At 38.3% G+C, this 27,818-nt stretch overlaps 1 protein-coding gene across 1 annotated transcript in view; it reads right to left on the bottom strand.

Moving 5' to 3' along the window:
- The window catches only part of LOC121730712 (Down syndrome cell adhesion molecule-like protein Dscam2), a gene marked incomplete at its 3' end in the record, with an annotated part of 170,494 nt that overhangs the window by 51,624 nt on the left and 91,052 nt on the right, over positions 1-27,818 (bottom strand). The window contains 2 exon segments of the mRNA XM_042119850.1: positions 4,231-4,373; positions 26,526-26,694. Of these exon segments, the coding sequence (XP_041975784.1) occupies positions 4,231-4,373; positions 26,526-26,694 (312 nt within the window).

Below are 27,818 nucleotides of genomic sequence, written 5' to 3'. Positions count from 1 at the left end.
CTGTGATCTGTCGGCTGGATTTGACATAACGCGACCAAATTTACATAGGTCCCCCATCTGCCTAGGAATCAACTTCTCTGATAGTACCTTAAATAAGGTGCTTCAACTCCGAAGCGGTCACATGCGACCGCGATAACAATAGATAAGCTATTGTGTCTGGTTTTTCCACGATCGAGGTATTATAATAGATATAATATTATGTACTTTAAACCGAAAAGCATAAATGTTTTAATTGCCTACGAACACTGTATGATTTATGAAAGAGATTTTTACGTCCCGGCCTTTATTTCAACAAAACAGTAATCGTTCTCGGAAAATTTTCGTTTGTCCCATAATTCGTTCTAAATTAAAAACGTGTTTTTCGTACAAACGAGTGGATTTATTACAGCGCTGGAATCAACAGGGACGGAACCAAATTGGAACATAACCACGTGTTAGTCTGCCCCTAATACGCAAACTAGATGCTGTCCAATCTTCATCCTATGCATAATCCTATATGATCGGTATGGTAGATGACACGATGAGATATAAATAACTCCGCGCGGCTTCGCTCGCGTATATTAGATATTTCACAGACAAACTAGTACACAAAAAATAGTCTTTGATCCTTCACGTGGTCTACTTCTTATCTGTGCCAAATAACATAAAAATTGCTCCAGTAGTTCGTGAGATAAGCACTTTCAAATAATTTTCCCCGTTTTTTCCACATTTTTCGCTTCGCTCCTGTTAGTCTTAGCGTGATAAAATATAGCCTATAGCCTTTCTAGATAAATGGGCTATCTAACTCTGAAATAATTTTTCAAATCGGATAGACAGACTGACATGGCGAGTCTATAAGGGTTCCGTTTTTTCCCATTTGGCTACGGAACCCTAAAAAGTAAATATTATTGAATAATCTGTTATAAAGCGTGATCGCAAACAGCCATCAAGGAGTGTGACGTCACGATCTCCAAAACATTGTGTGACATACATACATATGTGACAACATACAAAAAATTTTGTTGTTTGGAAGGACCGTGACGTCGAAGCGACGCGACGCCATGATGAACTTTAGCGTTTTAGCGGGAAATTTTGAAATAAGTGTTTTTTTTTATATAAATAAGGGTGTATTTATTTTTTATATTATACATTTTTAGGTGTAACAAATGTACATCTGTAAAATAAATATATTTCCTAAAAATAGTCTACACCCCTATAAAGTTCGTTGACCTTGGAGAAAAGGGCAGAAACACAACAGCGTTGCACCAACACACTTTTAATATTGAAACATTGGTGGTACGATGCTGAAACATACTTATGTGCTTCGGCTGTCGTAAAGTAAGTAACATTTGCTTTATCCTGATGAATGCCACATTAACTGGTCGCTGTTAAGCATTTGTGTACTAATCCACAAAAAAAGCTGAGTTATGAATGCATTCTTAATTTAATTTATCTAAAGAACATAACACAAATGCTTAACAGCGTCCAAATAACTTCTGGCTACATCATACGTGTCAAATACCTAAATTGCTCTAATATCCACCACAAGCCCCCAACACTTCGCCTTTTACCGTCACGAGTCTGCACAATGCGTCCACTCCAGACCCTCGCGTGTAGTGTCATCACCTAAATTAATCACTTAAGTGCCGCAGATTAAAGCCTACAAAGCGGTTTTGTAAGGTAAAACTTAAGGACCATTTAAGTTGCCAGCTTGGTGTATAAAAGGGACATTGTCATGTGATATTTTGTACGAGTACAACGCAAAAAGGTAATTATGGCAGTCTATGTACTTATGAAGGTAGAGCCTATGTTACTTATTAGATTTTATTAAATGAGATATTAGTAATAGTGGCATGAGTAATACGGCTATATTATATTGAGCGGGTTGCTCTTAAAGGTATTTTGAAGTTTTGATTATGAGTGCAGCTTAATGTTGTTTTGTGGCAATTTTTACCAACAGCTTAAATCAAAACAACCATTTCAATCTCTTTATCTACATATTTGACAGAATTGCTGGTTTTTTTCAAAAAAGGACTGGCCATTTCATAAAATGCCGTAGCATTTTTTCCTGCGGGATTTTTGTTCTCGTCTTATGTGCGGTTTGTGTGTTTGAGGACGATTGTTCGTTAAAAGCCGTGTAAGAGCCATTGAGATATTGCCAGCGAAACTCCGATACCGAAGTGTACACTTTTACAGGCTTCATAATATTTGAGAACAGAAATAAAAAGTTGTGAAATTTGATACTTCCTGTTCCCTACAAAGCAGATTTTTGGAACATTGTTATTTATACTTTTTAACACGTTTTTTCTAGCTTGGGTTGTATAAAATGCATCGGAATCTTTTAGCACGATTTTTACCTATCACCAGTAGTCTAATTAATTCGAAACTTTGCCTACGTATTAGGAGCCAATAACAATGTAATAATTTAATAAAATATTTGAATATAAAAAAACGCGTTTTGTTTAGTTTTTTCAACTACATACTTACTTATAATATTATTCTGAACTTGGATTGAGAGTTGAAGTTGCAATTTAATAAAGCTAAATCAACTAAAATATAATAATCATAGTTACCCATATTCAATATTGTATCAATCAAATTTCTTTGATCACGTTCTATCGAATAAAACAATTTCTTCACGGATCACCGAACGTTCCTTTCCCCTGTAACGCAATAAGAGCTGTTTTATTTCCATTCAAATATGAACTGTTTATTCCATTAGGCCTTCGGATTGTGGGCCAATCTCGAAGGTTCGCGAACAGTCGGATATAAAGACTCTTATTTGCATCCCGACCCAAACGATTCCGTCTTATGCCGTCTCAAAAGTCCACACAGGTCAAGTATTTACGGCTAACACAGACGAAAATGCATTTTATTGCTTCGTGATTAGGTTGCCTTTACATTGCTCGCATTCGTGGCGTTTCCTGGGTGTGCTGTAAGTCGAACGGTTCGATTTGAACGAGGTTTCATTACTTTTGCGTTTTATATAGCTTTGTGTTCAGACAGATATGAGGATTGTGGTAAAATATTGGAGGATTGATAAAATTTTGTGATATGGGATATTTTTAACCTCATTTTGATATAACCCGCAACGCACTTGCGACCCCTAGGATTTGGCAGGTTCCTTACAAATCACACCTTGTACCAGGCTGTCCTTTTGCTCGCTTTCTTTAAAGGCCATGCTCTGTGCTACAGAACGGTTTGACCGTGGATATCAAGGGCATCAGAAAACGCTTGCGTTTATTTGTCAGTGATATTATGGTATTTTTTTTATGAAATAAGGGGGCAAACGAGCAAACGGGTCACCTGATGGAAAGCAACTTCCGTCACCCATGGACACTCGCAGAATCAGAAGAGCTGCAGGTGCGTTGCCGGCCTTTTAAGAGGGAATAGGGTAATAGGGGAGGGTAGGGATGGGAAGGGAAGGGAATAGGGGAGGGTAGGGAAGGGATTAAGGTAGGGCTTCCGGTAAACTCACTCACTCGGCGAAACACAGCGCAAGCGCTGTTTCACGCCGGTTTTCTGTGAGAACGTGGTATTTCTCCGGTCAAGCCGGCCCATTCGTGCCTAAGCATGGCTCTCCCACGTATACAGAATAATGAGAACAGGCAATGTCAGGACAGCAAATCTTTGCAAATGAGAATGTGAAATAGTCGGATCTCATCACTTCACTCAATTATTTTTGATGGTGTTCTCCCTGGTGGAGTAAAAAAGAAGTGTGAACCAATTTGGGAGTAGAGCGTTTACATTGAAAAAGTGACTTTGCAATTTTATACGTGGGAGAGCCATGCTTCGGCACGAATGGGCCGGCTCAACCGGAGAAATACCACGTTCTCACAGAAAACCGGCGTGAAACAGCGCTTGCGCTGTGTTTCGCCGAGTGAGTGAGTTTACCGGAAGCCCAATTCCCTACCCTATTCCCTTCCCTTCCCATCCCTACCCTTCCCTATTACCCTATTCCCTCTTAAAAGGCCGGCAACGCACCTGCAGCTCTTCTGATGCTGCGAGTGTCCATGGGCGACGGAAGTTGCTTTCCATCAGGTGACCCGTTTGCTCGTTTGCCCCCTTATTTCATAAAAAAACGACACACAAAAGAAAACGTTACACACAAATTGAGAAACTCTGCGTGTTTCTAACGTTGGTTAACACCTCCATCCGCGTGGGTGTCGCAGACACGATAGATTTTCAATTATTATGCGCCAGCCGTCTGCCGCTTGGGGATTGATGGGTTAAGAATATAATATTACTCACCAGCCTCAAGTCTCATATCCCGGGACAGGACAGTGCCGACAGTCCCGGCGGCGCGGCAGCGGTACACCGCCGCGTGGACGTCGCTGCGGTACTGAGCCGCGGAGAACGCGCCCAGCCATAGCGTACCGTTGGGTAGGGCTTCCCTGGAACAATCATCCATATTATCATCATCGTGATTATTATTGTCATTATCATCAACAACATCATTATCATTAATTAATATCGAGCGACGAGCCCCAACCGTGTATATCATTATCCCCACCTAACGTTCTGATTGGTAGTGTTGTGGACAGAACGATGAAAAGGGCGGTGAACATATTTTAGAAAGTTAAGTAGCGTATTTCTAAGATATTGTTAAAGTGAAATCGACACATGTTCGGTCCTTTTGACTGTATTAGGTTTATTAGCTAAAATACGTAATTATTGTGTTCCTTAAAAAATAGTATTGAGATGTTTCTTTCTAAAAGTAATAAAGCATTGTCTTTATCAGAACAATAAATAAAGGATATTTAGGAACAGACGTTCGGCAATATCTGAGAAACTAGCGTTGTATAGAATAGTAATTGGGCATAGGACTCATACGGCAACTACGACTCGAAACTCTGACGGAACTTGGTCAGAGAACACCATTCTTATCGGACGGATATAAATTGCTCCGATAGGTCAGATTACGGGTGTAACGAGTATAAATATTGAGTAGTCCGCCCTTTGCCTTGGTACAGTGCACAAAGTTTAATTTTAATAAAATAAATCGAAGGGAAGAGTTTAAAGTGATTTATTTTAAAGTCATCAAAGCTCAAAAATAGATATAATATAAATATCAACAAAAATCATACAGTCCACAATAGGTAGGGATGATAATAAATGTTAATTGTTAGAAAATATTAGATGACCCGTGAACTTCCAACGCACTCCCAAATTTTCTCATCGTATAAACTTTGACTTTCACGATTTTTTTTTATAAAATAAGGGGGAAAACGAGCAAACGAGTCACCTGATCGTCGCCCATGGACACTCGCAACATCAGAAGAGCTACAGGTGCGTTGCCGGCCTTATAAGAAGGAATACGCTCTCTTCTTGAATGTTTGCAGGTCGTATAGGTCCGAAAATACTGCTGGTGACAGGTCTTTCCAGAGTTCGAATATTTGAAAATTAAAATTTGGCAAGAGTTCTCGAGTTTTAGTGAGGCTAACAACATTGAAAATACTTTTATACCGACTTCTTATTTATATAAGTAAGTAACTGTATATATTCGTGGTGTACAATAAAGTTTATTATTATTATTATTATAAGTAGATTGAAACCGTTATTGGCATCAACATTATCAGATTAAAGCCTGTAAATTACCTCAATTTTTCATTTACAGTCTGTAATCCTACTAATATTATTAAGGCGAAAGCTTGTTTGGATGTATGGATGTGTGGATGTGTGGATGTATGGATATTTGTTACTCTTTCACGCAAAAACTACTGAACGGATTTTAATGAAACTTTACAATAATATAGCTTATACATCAGAATAACACATAGGCTACAATTTTAACCGACTTTCAAAATGGGGGAGGTGTTATATTCGTTTTCTTTTATTCAACGATTACTCCGCCGTTTGTTAACCGATTTTCAAAATTTTTCTTTTGGTATATAGGGTATCATCCCAATTTGGTATTATATTCACAAAAGTGGTGATCTGATGAAGGATTCATAAGTAATCGAGGGAACTCCTCAAAACTTATAGGGAAACATGTGGTGACTTCGGTTTCGTCAGAAGTATTCTAAGCATATGCTACCAACAAGTAAGATTTTGCACCGATGTATACCTGGTATACCGTGGTTCGGAAGGTGCTGAGAGAACTCCTGATTCTTTATAGATACAAGTTTGGGAGTTTCGGTGTTGTTTTAAGAACAGAAAGCATATGCTACTATGCAAATTACATTCATCATCATCATCATCATCATCATCATCACTACCATATTATACTTCCGTATTATTGGTACCTTTCAGTCTTTTAGACCGAGACTCGAGTTTGTCAAGCGATAATTAAAAAAAATCTATACCTACCTAATATTACAAACCTGAAGAGTATGTTTGCTTGAACGCGTCAATCTCAGGAACTACAGGTCCGATTTAAAAACTTATCTCAGTGTTAGATAGATCATATTTTATCGAGTAAGACTATAGGCTATATTATATTATATTATCACGCTAAGACTAATAAGACTGAAGAAACTCAGGAAAATGTGGGAAAAACGGGGGAAATATTTTTATGGGAAAATGTACGGTTTCTGTAAAATTCCTAATTTACGCGGGCGAAGCCGCGCGGGACATCTAGTAACTAATAAGTTATTCATTCTATGTTTTATACAAACAAAATATAGTTCGACACGTTTTGGTATAATGTGGAATAACATTATTGTTCCTGTAATGTAATATTATATAATCCGCAACCACATAACATAAACTTAATTAAAGCAAAGTAAAGCGGATTACCGAATGCGCAGTCAAATATAAAATGTGATTAACGGGCGATTTTAGATTTGAATGCGGATAAAAAATCGGCCAAGTGCAAGTCAGACTCTCGTACGAAAGGTTCTGTACGAGTACCATTTATTGACATCGAAGAATATACTTTGGCAGTGTCTCTTGCGCAAGGGTGAAGCCAAACAAGCGTAATTTGTGAGTAGTGAGTCGCAGAATTTCGGTCGCGTCTAATATCTTTTCATAGAAATCATGACTCACAAAATTATGCTCGTGTGAATCAAACAGGACTTTTGTATGAAACTGAATGCAGCAGAATTTCTGCCAGCCGAAATTCTGCGACTCACAACTCACAAATTATGCTCGTTTGGCTTCACCCCAATACTACAAATATCTATATATATAAAAATGGATTTTCAATTGTGTTAGTAACGCTAAAACTCGAAGACGGCTGAACGGATTGGGCTATTTTTAGTCTTAAAATATTCGTAGAAGTCCAGGGAAGGTTTTAAAGTGACACGAAGTTCCCCGGGACAGCTAGTTTTTAATAATTATAATATAAGAAACCTCAATATCATTATTGAAGACTTAGCAGTAGATACCTCTCACGAGTTTCATGTACCAGTTCCAAGAATAGGGACTACCCATTTATTTTCTATATATGAAAATCTTAATGCGGTTCATTGAATACAGCTACTTCCCGGGTTCCTGAGAAATGTGGCTGTAACATACGAATGGCCATACAGAAAGACATGACGAATCCATTAGTATTCCGTTTTGCTATTTGGCTAGGGAACCCTAATAAAACGTGGCGACCGCCGAGAAAATACTGAATGGGACTGACACAGTGTGAATTCGGGGTCGGACTCAGGTGTCGGATAATAAATCGTTTGAATTATGACCGCGGTTATTAAGTATATAAATCTTATCTTTGAAAGCGCACCGTCTACATTTGCGGCTTTACAATTTTCCATCTCCATTCTCATACAGTTAAGGAAACGTGAACAGTTTAAAATTCACGTTAAATAACAAAATGTTGATATTAAATTAGTTGTGTTATTTTAACAACTGACAGCAAGGGACTGACAATTTTTAGCTAAATGTCCTTTGACCACTTTCCTTTTTTTCCACCTGTTTTCAATTTTGATGTAAGTCAGAATATTATTAAGTACCTTTATAATATCTCCTAATAAAGAGAGGGTCACAATATAATACATACATAAGATTCTGTCATCGTATAATTATTAAAAGCTCTCGTGTTTTAAAAAAAGTCAGGACGACCTCACTTTTGTAGGTTACCACATATTTTTCTATTGATTTTTTATCAAAGCCTCTATAAAATCGACTCCCATTTAATACGTTCAGTATTTTTCATTCGGAACTTTCCGTCCCCATATTCGTCCACTTAAAACTTCGGCCTGTATAGGCCTGATTACACCTACCGAGTAGATCAACCAGTCATTGCCCTTGGCCGAGTACATCCATAATATTAACACTCTCCTGCAACTCCGTTGCGCAAAAATTCGTTTATCGCGCAGGTACCGTACATTTTTCCACCATAAAAATTATCCTATGTCCTTCCCCGGGACTTAAAGAATCTTCATACCAATTTTCAGCAAAATCGTTTCAGTGGTTTGGACATGAAGTGGTAACAGACAGGTCCACACTTTCGAATCTATAATATAAAAATGAGTCGCTGAATGTGTTGCTAAGCGCAAAACTCGAGAACGGTTGGACCGATTTCGCTAATTCCTTTTTTTTAAATATTCCTTGAAGTACGAGGATGGTTCTTACGGAGAAAAAAAAAATCTAAAAAAAAATCCTGAAAAAGTCTAAAAACAACACTTTTCTATACTCCCATACAAAAGTTAAAGAATCGACTGTTAGGCGATACGAAGTTCGCCGGGTCAGCTAGTTTAAAATAATAATATCATTAAACTAGATATTATACTAGATGGCGTCCGCAACTACGTTGCAATAAAATTCACAGGAACCGTACATTTATTCAGGATAAAAAGTATCCTATGTCCTTTCCCGGGACCCAAAGTATCTCCATAACAATTTTCAACAAAATCGGTTCAGCGGTTTGGGCGTGAAGAGGCAATAGACAGACAGACACACTCTCGCAATAGTTTTAGTATGGATGCCAAGTGCTCGGCCGAGAGCACTGTCTGGCTTCTCCACTCGGTAGGTGTGATCATGGTGTATGCATTCGGATACACACCTGAGTGTCCTTAAGGACGTGTGACATCATTACGGACATAATTACAGACAGTAATCATATTTACCGTCGCTTAATTAATTAATGCGCGCGGTAATTGATGTTTGTTGCTGCGGTCTGCTTGTTGTTTGTTGTAGCGCTAATTTGTTGTTGTTCATTGTTGGATATGTTTAAATTATCATCCGTCAAAGGATAGTCCACATTCCTAATTGATATAATAGACAAGTAGGTACAATTAACAGATCTATAAGGTTATCAAAGCTATTTTGACGTGGGAGAGCCATGCTTCGGCACGAATGGGCCGGCTCGACCGGAGAGATACCACGTCCTCACAGAAAACCGGCTTGAAACAGCGCTTCCGCTGTGTTTCGCCGAGTAAGTGAGTTTACCGGAGGCCCAACCCCCTACCCTTTTCCTTTCCCTACCCTCCCCTATTTCCTTCCGTACCCTCCCCTATTCCCTTCCCTACCCTCCCCTATTACCCCTTAGAAGGCCGGCAACGCACCTGCAACTCTTCTGATGCTGCGAGTGTCCATGGGCGACGGAAGTTGCTTTCCATCAGGTGACCCGTTTGCTCGTTTGCCCCCTTATTTCATAAATATATAATGAGCTACCAACGCGCTCACCACTGAGCCACAGAGGTCGTCAAATATATATATATATATATATATACAAGGTGTAACAAAAATAAGTGATAATACTTTAGGGTGCGTACGTGTTCCTTGTAGAGAGTTCACTGTGAAAGTAGCAGCGCTGAAAGACGAATTTTTTTTTTCACTTTTGTATGGGCAAGGGCCCGAGCGTCACGATTTTCCCCATACAAAAGTGAAAAAAAAAGTTGGTCGTTCAGGGCTGCTACTTTCACAGTGAACTCTCTACAAGGAACACGTACACATCCTAAAGTATTATCACTTATTTTTGTTACACCCTGTATATATATTTGACGACCTCTGTGGCTCAGTGGTGAGCGCGTTGGTAGCTCAAGCCGGGGGTCGCGGGTTCGAGTCCCGCCGACGGAACAAAAAGTTTTCAAAGTTCCTGGGTCATGGATGTGTATTAAATATATGTATCATATAATAAAAATCTTAAATATATGTATAGTATAAAAGTATTAAATATATTTCCGTTGTCTGGTACCTGTAACACAAGTCCTTCAGGTACTTACCACAGGGCCAGACTGACGTGGTGTGAAGCGTCCATAGATATTATTATTATTATTATTATTATTTTAAATTTTTTTTTTTTTTATTTCGTTAATGTTACGATCACCTAGCTTGTCTTAATTAATATATTTACCTAATTGATTGTACTCGTACTGTTGGTTCTTGGTGGAAATTCATGTTGAATACCAATAAAACACTATTTTTCGTGCACTTTTTCCACTATATTCAGAAATAATTATAAATTTTAACAAATTACACGACCGGTTTCGAAATAAGCTGAAGATGATTTATTTCGAAACCGGTCGTGTAATTTGTTAAAATATATAATTATTTCTGAATATAGTGGAAAAAGTGCACCAAAAATAGTGTTTTATTAGTATTGTTTTAATTAATTCTGTTACTTGAACAGGAAACTTTTGTTATTGAACTACTTAGCCCTGCAAGATGCAGCAACAAAGGCAGATTTTCAGTGAGTCAGTAACCGACGTTGGTCCACTGCCGTGCCAGTGCTGACCTGGCATTGCCATAGTATAAATAATTGATTTCAAGACAGCACAGTATATACTGACGACAGCTACTGATTTTATGTAATTTGGCTACACTATGGCAGTGCCAGGTCAGCACAGACACGTCAGTGGACTGACGTCAGTTACTGACTCAATGTAAATCTGCCTTAAGGCTGCGTTTCCACTGAAGCGAAGCGGAGCTTAGCGGTGCCCGAATTGACCAATCGTGCTATGCCAGCGGAATGACAGCGAAGCGGATCGAAGATTTCGAGCATGGTTATTGGTCAATTCGGCACCGCTAAGCTCCGCTCCGCTTCAGTGGAAACGCAGCCTTATAATCTAAAATGGCACATTCTCAGCGTATTTTGAGGTTGCTATTTTACTTGCCACTGTTGAATGCGTGTCTTTTTTATAACCATCTCTTTTAAGATATTTTTTTATACAAGCCCGCACCAACATGCGACAATGCGATTAAGCTCGCGACTAACAAAATGTATTTTATCAACATCCTAAACCAACAGTGTACGGTCGGCATAACCCTTTAATTTAACTTCTACCCCCCAGAGGTCGTAATTCGACGAAATTGTCTCGCGAAATGAGTGCTCTGTTATTAGATGCAGTGCGTGTAACAATAATTAAAGGACTCTCAGAGGGATTCTAAAAGCTGAGTTGTGTGGTGTGTTGACTTCGTTAAAAAAACGAAACGTAAATTGATAAGTATAGAAACTTAGATAAGTTGAAGTAATCCGATTGAATCTGCTATTTTGATTTGTAGCGAATTCATTGAATGAAACCATTTTGATGACTTTTGCATCGTGTACACATTATTATCCTACCAAAGACAGTACTAAATGTCCGTTATGCGAAATTTATAAAAACAAGGATTAAAATATCTAATCTATACTTTGATAATAATAATATTATAAATGCGAAAGAGTATCTCTCTGTCTGTTACCTCTTCATGCCTAAACCGGTGAACTGATTTTGCTGGGTATGGTGATACTTTTAGTTCCAGGAAAGGACATAATATTATGATACTTTTTATCTCGGACAAACTTACGATTCGACACAAATTTTGGCGCAAAAGAGTTGCAGGCGTCCTCTATCTATATATATAAAACTCAAAGGTGACTGACTGATTGACATAGTGATCTATCTACGCACAGCCCAAACCACTGGACGGATCGGGCTGAAATTTGGCATGCAGGTAGATGGTACGGATGTTATCCGCTCAGAAAGGATTTTGATCAATTCCACCTCCAAGGGGTTAAAATAGGGGATGCATGTTTGTATATACTAATACTAAATAACGCGAGCGAAGCCGCAGGCAAAAGCTCGTCTAGTATAATAGTATAAAACATTCTCAACCGATCAAAGAAGACCTAAAATTCAAACACTGCGTAAGTAGATACAGAGTGTTTGAGTTCTTGTTTGAATAGGTCTTCTTAAAGCTAAAACTTCTTCTTAACGACTCCGTGGTTCAGTGGTTAAGAGCGTGGCTCTTGACTCGGAGGTCGTGGGTTCGATTACCGCGTTGGAAACATTTTATTTCCAAGTTTGGTTAGGAAAATGCAGGCTGATCACCTGATTGTCCCACAAGTAAGATGATCCATGCGTCGGATGGGCATGTAAAAAGTCGGTCCTGTGCCTGATCTGTCGCCAGTCGTGTCGGTCGTCAGTCTCACTGGGTTATGAGAGTTAAGATGCGCTTACATGGGCAACAATTGTGGCAATAATTGCCCGGCGACACGAAAGGACCGATCTGGAGCAATTAGTGGAGCAATATGGAGCAATTTCAATAAATTGCGGCAATTATTTCGGCGATATTGCTCCAGATATTTCATATCGCTCAATGTCGCCGATACGAATTGACGAATATTCGATGGGCTCGTGTATGACAGTATTGCCTAGTAACTAGTTGATGAAGTTGCGCTATATCGCTCAATTGTATTGCGATGTATTGCGCAATATTGCTGCTTGTTGCTGCTTGTTGCCGAAAATTGCTTGATGTAGTCGTGACGTCAAAGTTGACGAGAATTGACTGGAGTGGAGCAATTTTAGTTGCCCGTATAAGCGTATCTTAAAAGGAATAGAGGTTAGAGAGTGTTCTTGTGTAAGTACTGCGCACACACTTGGGCACTATAAAATTACTCCTGCGACTTGCCACCTTCAACGAAACCGGTGTGGTAGTTATTAAGCTGAAGCTTAAAGTTTAGCGCCACTTTACGTATGCGCTTTCACCAAGCAATCTCTGTTTTACACCGTTTACGGCGTATTTCCAAGTTTGGTATTACAAAATCACCGCCACACAGCAAATTCAATTACCCAGGACTGCACCTGTGGGTGGACCATAAAAGACAGCGCGTTAGGTCCACCACAATTTCCCCGTACAAATCCCCAGACAACTGAAGCCGTGATAACGACGACATTAAACTAGGTGCCCAGTTAATGAAATGAGAATTTTTAAGCAAGTTGTTTTCCGTGTAATTAACGGTTAAAGTTGGGTTCCGTACCCAAAGGGTAAAAACGGTACCCTATTACTGAGATGATGTCTGTCCGTCTGTCAATCTGTCTGTCTCCAGGCTGTATCTCAAGAACCGCTTCAACTGGGCTTCTGAAATTTTCACAGATTGTGTATTTCTGTTGCCGCTGTAACAAAAAATACTAAAAAGAAAATAAAATGACTTTGAGTCGCACTTGGACGATTTTTATTTTTTATTATTGCACTTAAACCAAATATTTCATTCACGACAACATGCGACGCATATCTGTTTAATAGAAAATAAATTTTGTTACGAGAACATTTTTTAGGGTCAAATCGTATATAAAAAGCGAATATTCCGTATATTGCCCTAGGACTGGACATACGTCATTGATTTCATCTCAATCAGTTACCTCTTTTGAACTTCTTCTTTTTAGAATCTTCTATTCTTTTCTATTTTCTTTAGTTTTATTATACAGTTAACGCCCAGTGTACCAGTCCATTTCAAATAAAAAAAAAACAAATCCCACTCAATTTAAGTATAACAATTGTGTAACGTTACGTTAACTAAGCCCCCACAAACTTTATGCTAATCGAGATAACCGACGTCTTAAAAGATTATGAAACTTCCAGCCGTCAACTCAATGCAAAACAAACCAAAGTAATAAGTACCAGGGTGCTTAGAAAACTTGCATTCGACAATTCGATAGCTAAGTTACTAATAACAGAATGCTTGGTATTTTATACATCGCGATCACATAGCGCTTACTTTTGTTGCGCGATTATTGATGCCAAATCTTTAAGTCCAGCTTCGCGTTTGAATTTATCGAATGCGACAAGTCTAAGTACCCAGGGACGTTTGACGTTAATTCTATAAACGCTGAATCCTATAAATTGTACTAAGCAAATATTTGAGGGCCGAAATTGCGAACTAGTTCAGTTTGGACCCTTTGACCCTTACATTATAGTTAGCGAGGCGATGTGTTTAGTTTTTGCCCGTATGTGAGTTGCCTGATTGTTTAGGACAAGCGACTAAATTCGATACTCAATAATTGTATTGTTCTGACACGTGTACTGGAAAGCGCTTACTTTGTATTAAGAGGGCGACTAACCCAAAAAATCAAACATCGTCCTTCTCTCTTCACACTCACGCCCGTCTTTCATATGCCAGGTGAAAAAGCACGACGCGGATTCATCGCTAAATTAGTATATAACTCGATAAATATACAACATTTTAAAAATCCGCTTGGTCGATCTCTCAATGATAGAATTTTATAAAATGTGTTAAAATCTTAACTTAGTTCAATGCACGGTTATGGCGATAAATGAAAAATTCGTGAAAATTAGATGCATCTTTGTGATGTTTTTCTATCGAAAAAATTTTAAGATATCGTGTTTTTGCTCAGATCGAATTCTCGGAAATATAATGTAGTATCTAATTTTAGAAAATGAAACAGTTCGGGGCTTATTTTCAAGTATAAAAATGTATTATAAAATCGACAATTTAGGGTTAGTCGCCCACTTAATAAAGAAATTGTGCGCAGGGTCCTTCATCATGATAATAATAATATTATCATTGCTTTACAACAACAGCCGCGCATTTCTCACTTCGAATTCGATTTTTGTAGTTAACTTTTTTTTTGATGCATCGGATATTTAAAAAAAATCACTGAACTTGACGAGATACTTTTTTTCACTGGTTTGATATACTTGGTTCAATATGGTGGTTAAATTAAAATATCTTTTTAATGCGGAGGGGTTAGGTTTTTGCTACTGCTGTAGCCTTGTGTATAAAATATGTGAGACGTCAGACGGACATACTAGGTTAGGATTCGATTTTTTAAATTAAATCTTTTTAATGCCCAACGATACGAAAGTCGAAAAAAAAAACTTGACATATAATTTTTTTACACTGATGTGGTAAAAATACGTATATTTTTATTTAAACTTCTGTGGACAACAAAGTGCCCACAGAGTTTTTAGGGTTCCGTACCCAAAGGGTAAAAACGGGACCCTATTCTTGAGACTTCGATGTCTGTCTGTCCGTCTGTATGTCTCCAGGCTGTATCTCAAGAACCGCTATAGCTAGAGTTCTGAAAAAATCACAGATTGTGTATATCTGTTGCCACTATAACAAATACTAAAAACAAAATAAAATTAATATTTAAAGGGGGCTCCCATACAATAAACGTGATTTTATTGGCCTTTTTTGCTCGATATCAATAATGGCAACATGTAGGCACTTAATATTTTCACAAAAGTCTTAATTATATTATGTCTTCTTCAATATTTAAGAATAATTTTAAAATAAAATAAGAAATTAAGGGCCTCCCATACAAAAACACAATTTTTGATCTATGTTTGCTCTATAAAAGTACGGAACCCTTCGTGCGCGAGTCCGACTCGCACTTGGCCGATTTTTTTCATTACAGAACTGTAAGTGTTGATAAATAGTATAGCGTTTACCTATATGCTATACTATTTATCAACACTTCTGTAGACAACGTGTAAACAAAATTATAATACTTAATTGTAAATTCGTACGACAAGACCTTTGTCTCGACGGCAATGGAGCGTACTTAATATGCGTTGACTCGATCAAAGCACCTTTTGATGTCTGTTTATCACTAAACTATGAAAATATATTTCGAAAATTTATACAACAAAAGATCTCAAAGTGAATAAATTATTATAATTTATTCATTGTAACTTCATTCTGTTAATTAATTCTTAATAATAATTAGTACGCACATAATAATAATATAATATTGCGAATAAATTCACTTGTCACGCGGTAATCGTACATATTTTTGGGATAAAAACTATCGCATGTTCTTTTATGGGTGTCAAACTATGTTGTCTTCCAAACCATCATTCATCAAGATTGGTTTAGCTTTAAGAAGATTGCACATTTGTCACTGTATACACTAGTCATTCAATCGAATCGCAGATTAAACCAGATGCGACATATCCACTACACTGATATAGTGCTAATCTAGTAGGTACTGTAATCCAGTCCTACTGGCGCCAGCACTATCAAACATCAATTTATCAGCACGTAAGTGAGTAAAGGATCCACAAAAGGCACACACCGTCAACTTTTCAGTTATTCAACTGGAATCCCATCGGCATGGTAAAGTAAATAGATACAAAGTTTAAATGTTTACTCGTGGAGTTGCGAAGTAGCGGCCGCAATATACAACTTCCATGCAAATAACAAGTTTTGTAAGGCAGTACGTTAGCTTTAGCATTCCCTGTTTGTTCCACACGTTCATGTGATACTGTGGCCCAATGGTCGTTTGTGCAAGCAAGTTGGGTTTATACTACAAGAATGAAGGCGATGAATCTGATTTTGATCTAGCTGTAGGTTCGATCTTTGCCGAAAGAATCGCGACCGATAAAAAATCGAAATAAAATGCCACTTTGTGACTTCCATATTTCCATACTAATATTATAAATGCGAAAGTGTGTCTGTCTGTCTATCTGTCTTTACGCCTAAATCGCTGAAGCGATTTTAAGGGAGTAAAAATTTAAATGAACCGGCGAGTCACTAACTATTCCCGGGAAAAGGCATGGAACACTTTTATCGGGAAAAGAAAATATTTATAAATATTTAACAAGAAAAACCTCCCTGTATTATCTTTTTCTATATAAAATTCTCGTGTCACAATGTTAGGCCGCGTACTCCTCCGAAACGGTTTTACTGATTTTAACCAAATTTTATATGCATACTCAGTGGGTCTGAGAATCGGCTACTGGCTACTTTTGTTTTTATTGATAAGTGCATTTGTTGAAAAATAATAGTAAATTACTACAACTCGAGACTGACGGCGACCATTGTTTGTGCGACGGGATAGCGATGGACGTTGCCATGGTGACATACTTATTTAGTCACTTCAATAAAATAATACGGGCGAAATACTTTATATGGCAAAGAAACGTTTGCCTAATAGTTTGTGCATTTTAATATGATTGGGTGAAAAAATAATAATTGACAATAGTAGTGAAGTTACCTAAAAAAATTAATCGATAATTTAAAAATATTGAATCACTTCGTAAAGGAATTGCAATCGAAATTATCGATTTCGTACTGACGTTTCAGAGTGGCGCCGGCGATTTAAAATGGCCGCCATTTTTATCGATTTGATTTCGATTCAACAGTGTCAATCTCTATTGGCATAAGTTCCGTTTCATGAATCTGACATTTTTCAAATATTTTCGTAACAATAATTTTTACTCCTGTTTTCACAGTTAATATTTATAATTTTATATTAATAAGTTAGCATTTAGCAACTTTTCATATATTCATTTACAATTATAGGAAACATTTGTTTTTATAGATGGAATATTATTTATTACATTTTGATTTTTTTGTTTTCTTGTTAAAAAAAAACCCGTAGCAAGGAATATGAGAACTGTCACCCATATCATCTTAAAACGCACAAACTATAGTAACACTATAAATATGTAATCGCCTGTACAAACTACTAATGTTATTCAATTTTGGAATCCCCAAACTAAAGGTCGCAAGAACTTCTCTCCAAGTTTTGCGATTAGCTGAATTATGCTCGTCACTTTGTTCTTGTGCGAATTACTTGAGATGTTTAACGTGAACTTAGAACTGCTATGTCAGGAATGTGTACATTATACAGTTCATCGCGAACTTAGATTATACTCGGGTATATATCAGGAGTATGGTAACAATTTACTTTAAACTAGAGCTAAATGAATTTTCGTAAAAAAAATACCCCTACACCGGTTTCGGTGAGGGTGACTGATGTCATTAAAACCAGGCTTAGCATAACAACAGTAGACATGGGAAAGAATCGACATACTGACAGATTTTATCGACAAAATGGCGGATTTCCTTTGTCTAACAGTCACTTTGTCTATTCTTCCGTAGAAAAAAACCGTTTTTATGATGATCATGCTAAGCCTGTAGGAAAATGCAGGCTCTCTGATTGCTCAGTAGCCAGAGCAAAGAGTGATCTTGCGTACTGAGCACACACTTGGGCACTATAAAATTACTTCTAAACGTAACATGGTCATCGATGTAAAAAGTCGATCCTCGTCTCTCATTTATTTTATAAGACGAAAATAGCTCATTCAAATTACAATACATTTTTGTAATCATGATTGAAGCCCCGTTCATCGAATCATTACTTAATTTAGGTATAGCATGACTGTCACTATGAAGCTAATATTTCCTTCTGACTTCCTTATCTTACTATTTTCTATGTTGGGTAAAAAATATAGGGTAAGATTTACATCCAGCATTTCACGCAGCTCAGCAGCAGCTCTCCACTATCAACTTACAAATTTCACAATATTTAAAAAGATCATACATTTTTACATTTATTTATGTACCCATCAGACGGACGGACAGGGTAACATGTCCGTGGTATAATACGGACGGGTCCGGCGTCCGATAATTGCGTACACGGTCCGGCGGACACAATTTTCATGTAAACCTTGTCAATATTCCGCCTGTATTATGTTTCTCTATTTTCTCTAACGCTGCGATGAAATATCGATTTTATTGATGGACAACGTGCGGTGTAAAGTTTTGAATCAGATTATATCCCTACCTGTTGCCATTATTAATATCGAGCAAAAAAAGCCAAAAAAAATCACGTTGGTTGTATGGGAGCCCCCCTTAAATATTTTTTATTAGTACGGTATATTATGTTTGTTATAGCGGCAACAGAAATACACAATCTGTGTTCTTGAGATACAGCCTGGAGAGAGACAGATAGACAGCCGGACAGACATCGAAGTCTCAGTAATAGGGTCCCGTTTTTACCCTTTGGGTACGGAACCCTAAAATACGTGTGGCACTCGGGGACTACCGCGGTAAAGCTATCGCATAGCATTTTTATCAACTTATCCAATTATTATTATTCGCATACGTCTAGTCGCACGCACGAAAACCCCGTGTCGAAGTCTGGCAACGCCGCACGAAGTCGGATTGGGGCGTGTTAGGTATTTTTCGTTACGGAATTTCTTGATTCGGTCACCGCACTCAAAGCCCGCGATAAAAGCTATGCAGTAGCTTAAAAAGAAGCGAAGCCTTTAAATGATGGAATTCGATTACGAAAATATTGAATACTGCGAAATTAACAAGTCATAAGCTTACACAGCACATTACAGAATTATTATTATTAATCATGTTTCCCAATTTCCAGAAACAACCATCCGTCTGCAGGATCAGTGCCGGCGTATCATTGCAGCATTCAGAGAATATCTGCGGCTTAGGTTTGGACATCTGCACGGGTGAAGCGGAAAGCGGAGCAGATAGCGGAGCGGATAGCTTGTTTTTAAAGTAAATACTTATTTATCGTTGCACATTTTTGAGATGCAATTTATTTATTACGTCTGCAACCACTCAGCATTAACAACCTTTGTTTTTTGATAGCTTATAATATTTTAAGGCTAATAGGAAGTAATCATTATAATCTTTATCACCAAAACAGCGTTTGCTTTAACGTTCAATCTTAAAACTTTGGACAGTTTATCATATCTCTTAAAAAGCAAAGTAGAATTAATAATGCGTATGTATCAGGCCAAGTACCTACTGTGTATCATTTTCTCTTCAAGTTTAAAGTATTCTTCTAGCACAGGAAATTTTCTACGCACCGCAAAACGCTCCGCATATACACGAGCTCGGTCTTATTTCACTCATGATCCGTAATCCAGTCGTCACGGGAAGATTAATGCTCGCCGCTCGAAGGAGTTTTGCTTCTGCTGAGAATGAATGATCTGATCATCCTTCTAGCTCACCTGTCATCCCGCTCATAACAATATCACACTAGATTTATCTCATCCTTTTCGGTGTATTAAGTGATATTTAGGGACCAGTCATGACGTTGAGACTTTTAGTTGGCGATTTAGAAAACAAAATAAAGAACAATGGGTGCAAAAAAAGCCGCATGGAAGAAAGAGTATGCCTGATGTTTCGTTTTTCACTTCTGCCTGTACTCCCGGAGTGCCACCCATTGTTTGTGCGGAAGTACTGTGTCTGGCTGTCTGTTACCTCTTCAGGCCCAAACCGCTGACCGTCGCGAGACCCAGGAAAGGAAATAGGCTACTTTTTAATCCCGAAAAATGTATGGGTTTGTAAAAGAATTTTGGCGCAATAAAGTTGTGTCAATCTAGTGTCTAAAAAAAGCCTGTCTGTAATGTTGATGATTACACAAAAAAAAAAATAACCCGTGTTAATACGGGCAACGCGAGGTTCGCTAATTATTCTGTGAGTCATTAATTTGACCCTCCGATCTTCGGGCGTGTTAACACATTTGATTTAGATGCTAATGACTTTGCCCTGAAATTCTGGCACATTCCCTGTAGCGAAAATATTGCCTTTTATTTTTTAGCCTTTGCCTGAAAGTTGCTGAAATTGTTCGTAATGAAAAATGGGTTGGGCTAGGAGTACAATGTATTTCCGGCTATGTTAAAATGTAAGTACTTACTTTCGTACACTTTATTGGCAACCCACCATTCTTAACTCCAAATCATGTTTTGTTACTTCAATAATAATAATATTATTAAAACTAACTGTCCCGGTGAACTTCTTGTCACTTTAAAACCTTCCCTGGACATCTACGAATATTTTAAGACTAAAATCAGCCCAATCCGTTCAGCCGTTTTCGAGTTTTAGAGTTACTAACACAATTGAAAATCCATTTTTATATATAAAAGTGTTGTTTTTAGACTTTTTCAGGAATTTTTTTTTTTTTAGAATTTTTCTCTCCGTAAGAACCATTCTCGTACTTCAAGGAATATTTAAAAAAAAGAATTAGCGAAATCGGTCCAACCGTTCTCGAGTTTTGCGCTTAGCAACACATTTAGCGACTCATTTTTATATTATAGATAAGGAATGATTTAAAAAAACTGTGTGATATTCTGTAAAATGTCTATAACATTCGTTGGTTATAAGCTCAAAAATATGTCTACCTACAGATATTTTGAGCATACCACCACAATTTATTAGGAAATCAGAATAATATGACGCCCGCATCTCCCTTGCGCGTAAATTCGATTATCGGGCGGGAACTCTACATTTTTCCGGGCTTAAAACTATCCTATGTCCTTTTCCGAAACCAAAATTATCTCCATACCTTTGAACAAAATCAGTTCAGCGGTTTAAGCGTGAAAACTAAAGAGGTAACAGACAGACAAACTTTTGCAGTACATAATATTAAGGTACGCGCACAGTTTGTCGGCGCGTGCCGGGGCGGATCGGGGCTCAGCGCAGCGTAAAATGCGCTATAGCACACTATTGCCGGGCGGGTCGCATCGCATTGACGGATTTTAACGCCCACTGTGCCGGGGCGGGTCGGCGCGCAATGCATTGACGGATTTTGAGCCGAGGCTTGCCGGGCCGCATCGCATCACATCCGCACGCCACTTGCTATAGCACACTGTCGCCGGGGTGCAGCGGGTCTTGTCGGGCCGTGTCGCATTGACGGAAATCCGCCGAGCAGAAATCCACGCCAATGCGCCCCGGTACAGTGTGCGATACGCGCATCCGCTTACAAATTGTATGGAGGCGGATTTTTGCGATGCGCCCCGGCATGCTGAGCCCCGGCACGGCCCGTCTCAGTGTGCTCACTCCTTTAATATTAGTATGGATTAATTTCATACAAGTAATACCCAGAGAGTTTAAGTGTAAGAGTTATACTGTTGATACTCGTATAATATGATAATATGTCGTAAATAGTTGGTGATGCTTTCACCTTTCGTAATAGAATCACATAAGTTAACATTTGAGAAAGAAAATCACATAAGTTTCCTCTTATGTCCACAAAATTGTGACTACTTCTTAACTTTTACTACGAAACTTTTTGCTTATACCGAGTGTTTGTGTCCATTTCGTTCGGTGTAGTAAGGACGTTATTTGTCTGGCAATACGAAATATAAGCCAGTAAATAGGCCAGGGCTATAATAATAATAATAGCTCCCACACCGGTTTCGATGACGGTGGCCGGTTTCATTGAAACTAGGCCAGCTACGCAGGAGTAATAGGCATGATGACTAATTTTTTTTCTTATTGGTAATTGAAAGACCCCTAAAAAATAGAAACATCGCTGAAAGAATTACTCTGATTGCTTAAAAATTCACCAAGATATGACAATTCAAACATCTCATAAAATAGACCTGCCCGAAACGCTCCATACAAAGTGCTACGAAAGACTGACGTCACTCTTTCGTAGTTTGTACGCATCGGGAGAAAATTTTGTTCAATAGGTATATTAAATATTGCGTTTATGAAAGTGGTTTCTTAACAAAAGTAGCTTTTAATTGCATAAGTTATCGAATGGTATACAAATATTAAAAAATTTAATTGAAAATAAATTCGACTTGATTATCCAACTTTGAAGGCGCATAATAAAAAAAATACAAATGCTATCGAACTGAAATTTTGGGAGCACTTATTTTTTACCATGATTTCTTGATTTTATTATCAAAATTCGCTAATCTTTGACCTTGTCGTCATCCCTATTTTATAGTGCCTAAGTGTGTGCGCAGTAGACAAGAGTACTCTCTATTCCTTTACACTCATAACCCAGTGGGACGGAAGACCGACAGGACCGACTTTTACATGCCCATCCGACGCATGGATCATCTTACTTATCAGACAATCAGGTGATCAGCCTGCATTGTCCTAACCAAACTTGGAAATAACATGTTTCCAACGCGGGAATAGAACCCACGACCTCCGACTCAAGAGCCGCGCTCTGTACCACTAGACCACGGAGGCGTCGGGGCTATAATCGATGCTGTACTGAAAATTCGTGCCGAAACAATGTACTCAATAGGCATAGTACATTGACATAATAATAAATGACTTCGTTGAGATGTCAATATAATAATATTATGCCACACTTGTTTCTGTCCAGTTACCAGTACAATATAGCATCGAATACATGAAGTGAGCACATAGCCAGACGTGTACTGGCTTATATTTCGGAACCTACGCGCTGTGTATTTTTGAAAATATCTCTTGTCCCATTTTAAAAAAATAAATTTCTCCTAGCTACAAATGGCTTCAGAACACTGTACACCTACGGTATCCTTCCCTAAATGTCCTGTGACGTCAGCCACGTCACGACAGCCATACTTTGTCTTGTGTACAGCCAGTAATGGACACTGCATCGGACATCCCACGTGTCATACCCATTAATCAACTGCTGGCTTTGTATTTGGACGAAACACGAAAATATTACTCGACTGCAAGCCACTTTGAACTCTATGTGTGTGGGTTACGATTGAAAAGTCAATGAATGGCGGAGTTAGAATTTTGGGAAATGGCGAACATGGTATGACAAATTCATGCTTATGGGAGAAATGCATTAAAGGTAGTTCGGTGAACTTCGGTATCTAATACTTAAATAGCCGCAAAATTAATGATAATAAAGCGCTTAGTATAATTTAATAAATTGTTACATTAATAATTGTTATTGTTGTAAATTGTTTGATTATTAGCACTATACCTATATACCTTTAAATTGTGACATTGTAGGTACAGTGTTAAGTTTGCTCGACAAAAATGTACGGTGTATGCGCGATATTCGGTTTTTAGGACTATTTGGTGTGGTTAGGTGTGAGCGGGGCAGTATTCGCGCACGGAGAATCGCGATTAGACGGGTTATTAAATGGTAGATCACGATTAACCAGACTTAGCTGTGTCAGAGGCTATTAGCGGCTAAAATTTTCAACCAATTTAAAAACGGAGGTTTCTCAATTCGGCAGTATAATTTTCTTAAGGCCGTTCCCAATATTTGATCTATCTCTGGTTTTGCCCTACTAGAGATAGGAATAGCTCACATTAGACATATATGTCAATTGTGAGCTATTCCTATCTCTAGTAGGGCAAAACCAGAGATAGATCAAATATTGGGAATGGCCGTTAATCTGCAGATAAATTTCCTGTGGAAGAAGTTGGAACCGATTTTGATGATTCTTTTTTTGTTAGAAGGAGGACACTACTAAAATATGTAGTCCCATGATAATGAAAGTTCGGAGTCGGTTTTTTTGGTAAAATTATTATCAGTTATTATTTATCTATATAAAAATCTGACCATTAAAAGCCATTACCATTCAGGTACAGCACCATATTAGCGACACGATAGAAATTTATCTGCAATTGTAGATAATCAGGTAAACAAACGCGCGCCACGTTCGCTCGTTTGTCTCCGTTATCCGTAATTGGGTATGATACATGGCCGCCCTCATCAGGGGTGATATCGAATTATATTTAAAAATGTATGTAATTTTCAACATGACTTTAGCAACGTGATTTCAAAGTTATGCAAAATCGTGTAATGTACGTCTAAGGGTCAATTCAAAGCGCAACGTGACGTGCATTTCGAAATTTTGAAAATCAAAATCCATACTATACGAAATGCATCTACGCGACCCGTCGCGGTCTGATTTGATCCTAAATTCATGCTTTGTATTAGATAATACTTTTTACTTACTAAATGACGTTCTCAATGCCGTTGCGCAGAAACTCAGTAATGGCGCGGGAATCGTACATTTTGCTGGGATAAAAAGTATCATATTATTATCCCGGGACTCAAAGTATCTCTAAACCAAATTTCATCAAAATCGATTCAGCGGTTGAAGCGTGCAGGGGTAACAAACAGACATACAGAATCACTTCAGATTTCCACATTTATAATTTTGTATGGATTTACTGAACCGTACTGTAACACTTAATTTAAATCCGAAAGTATGTTTAGCATTGCTGAGCTCTTACGATTCGAATAAAATTAAGTATGCTTACTTAGGTTGGGTTGCACCAACTAACTATAACTGTAAGTTTAACTACAATGCAAAATGTCAAATCTTTGATTAAAGTTAAAAATGGACGCCATCAAGACGATTTAACCATAACCATAGAGCTCGACAAGATTTTAAATGCACGTGGCGAAAAAAGGAACTAACGCTGTCATCATACAAAAACGCCATTTTTGATAGTTCTCCTTTACCAGCAGCCCCCCCGCCCCCGTTCATTTATAACCTTGTTGGACCAGCTGTCATCTGTCAATTTCAAAGTTAAGTTTTTTTCAAAGTTAACCGGTGGTAGGCATCAGGTAGACATTCTGAAAAAATTTGATTCAAATTTACTCAGAAATAAAACATTTTTTATTTTTTTATTTTTTTAAGGTTAAAGTTAAATTTAGCCTTAATTGCAACCCAACCTTACAGTTTTCACTCCAAATATGCGATTTCCGCACAACATAATATTATTTTTAGTACAAAACTATAATAAATGTTGATAGCAACATGATCTAGTATAAAATATAATATAATCCTATCAAAGTTTGATATGCGAAAGCATAACTTAGATGGCATCAAAGATTTTACTTTCACCACGTGCGAAGTGCACATAAAATAAGTTTTAACTAACAATAACAAAAGTTAAGGGGACGGCTTGATAATTTGGCTGTAGCGATATCGATTTTTCTCAGCAATGACTAAAGCTATGAAATTAAAGATCATTGTCAGTATTCATCATGTTTTTCTTTGAGTAACCCATAGCATAACACGATTGGTCAACTTTTATAACACAGAATAATCAATCAAAAATACCTCTGTAAAAAGGGATTCCTATTTTGCCAACAATTGATTTAAGCTTCCAAAATTTGTACATTAATTGGTTCAAGCATACACTTTAATTTGCCCATAGCTTATATTAAATGTATTTATGGTTTTTAAATTACGCGACAAGAACCATTTTGTCGCTTACGCCCTTTCCATTTTTGCTGTGCCATTGCTTGTTTTCAAAACATATCCAACACGGTTTTTTTTCTTTAACGCGGCGTCACCTTAAGGCCGAGCTTGTGCAATTTTTATCGAAATTTCGCTTTTTATTTAACTTTTCCGTCATTTTCCCAGTGAAAATACTTGCATTGTCGTAACTCAAACGAAAACACTTTCAAACTTTTGTATGTCAATCGACCGTCCAACTGTTAGACTACTAGCACACTATTTACATAGATATAGGGGCTACTAGGTTGATATTATTCGCTATCGTATACCATCACTTGGTAGTGATCTCCTACCATCACCACCACCATCATAATATTTGAAGATTTATGTGGGTGAAGTGGTCAACTAAGAATTTAAACGTTTTCGTTTTTTTATAAACTTTAGGACCGGAAAATTTATTTGAAATAAAAAAGAGGATTTATTGTATTATTATGATATGCTGATATATTAGCCAGATGAGAAAGTAGGTAAATTACAAGGTTTGTTCAAATTATAAGAAAATATTCAAGTAATTGCCCTTATGTTATAAAATGTAAGTTATCCACTTCATCCTCTTATGTCTTCAATTACTGTGGTGGTTTTTATAGGAGCTTTGCTAAGTTTTTAAATTCTTGTTTTTTTTTCTATATATCTCTCATCATCATCAAAATTATCATCATCAATCAACATACCTCAGACCCGGGATGTCAGTAACAGGCACCCCGTCTTCCGTCAGCCACGTAATGGTAGGAGCTGGTGTTCCATGTGCTGCGCAGGAGACCCTGGCACCAGTGCTGTTGGAGAACGACAGCCGAGGAGGTGGCTCCATGAGGAAGATCAGCTGGCTGGAGGTGGAGGCCACTGGAAGGAAGAAAAAGTGTGTTAATTATGAAAGGAGCATCCGTGGCCTAATGGGTAGATCTTTGGTTCGCACCCGAGAGGGTACAGGTTTGATCCCGGGATCGAACCTGTACCCTACTGTACCGGGTAGAGGCGTGTACCAATAAGACATTTTCGACTGCATAATATGGACGCTTTTAGGGTGATGGAAAACATCGTGAGAAAACCCGCATATGGTTGTATTTAGTTATGAATCGTGCAGCTCTGCAGGTCAACCTACACCAGCGAGGAGATCTGCAAAGGCAGGCTGATGTTGTACGAAGCGCTCGGCAAGACAGCGCAGTTAATGTCCCGGAGGAGAGAGGGAAGCGAATGAAGCTTGCAGGACATCATCTCCCTGCTCAAGCAGACTAATCCTGCGGAATTGCCGGTGTTTGTGGCCAAGCAGCTCCACAAACTGCTGGCGGTATCGACGGACCACGTCAATGTCTCCAGCCTGCTCCAGAAGTTCAACGCCATGAGGGCAGAGCTGGACGAGATGCGAGTAGATTGGATGTAGTCAGTGAGTTACGAAGTGAATAATTACAATTTAAAAGGTAATGATTCATTATGTAGGTCACCCGAGCATCCGATCGACTCGATAAAGTATATGTTTCGCTCAGCTCAGTGCGACTCGCCGCTTTGCACGTCAGCGAAACCGAGTGGGTCAGCAACAGCCGCCGCCGTCAGCTCGCCAGCACCGCGTAACGTCGACACGAAATTGAGGCCATCGACTAACAGAAAAATTATACAAGCGTCGCTGTTTGCCCCGCACCGCCCCCGCGGGTAAAGGCGAGGGGTGCAAAGGAGGGTCGCAAGGCTGAACATCTTCAACTCGACAGGGACGAGAGCAGGAGGTGTGATGAGGAGGGCTTCGTTCTGATGGAGAGGAGGAAGAAGAGGAAGCCCACCGTCCGCAACCACAGCGGCACCGCACCTTATGTGCCCGAGCTTATTTATTACATAAGTTAATTTAATATAATACTATCTACTAATAATATTATAAATACGAAAGTGTGTCTGTCTGCCTGTTTGTTACCTTTTGATGTCCAAACCACTAAACCGATTTTACTGAAATTTGCTATGGGGATACTTTGAGTCCCGGG

Source organism: Aricia agestis, chromosome 9, assembly GCF_905147365.1.
Source record: "Aricia agestis chromosome 9, ilAriAges1.1, whole genome shotgun sequence".
NCBI lineage: Eukaryota > Metazoa > Arthropoda > Insecta > Lepidoptera > Lycaenidae > Aricia > Aricia agestis.
This window is presented reverse-complemented; position numbering and strand designations above follow the sequence as displayed.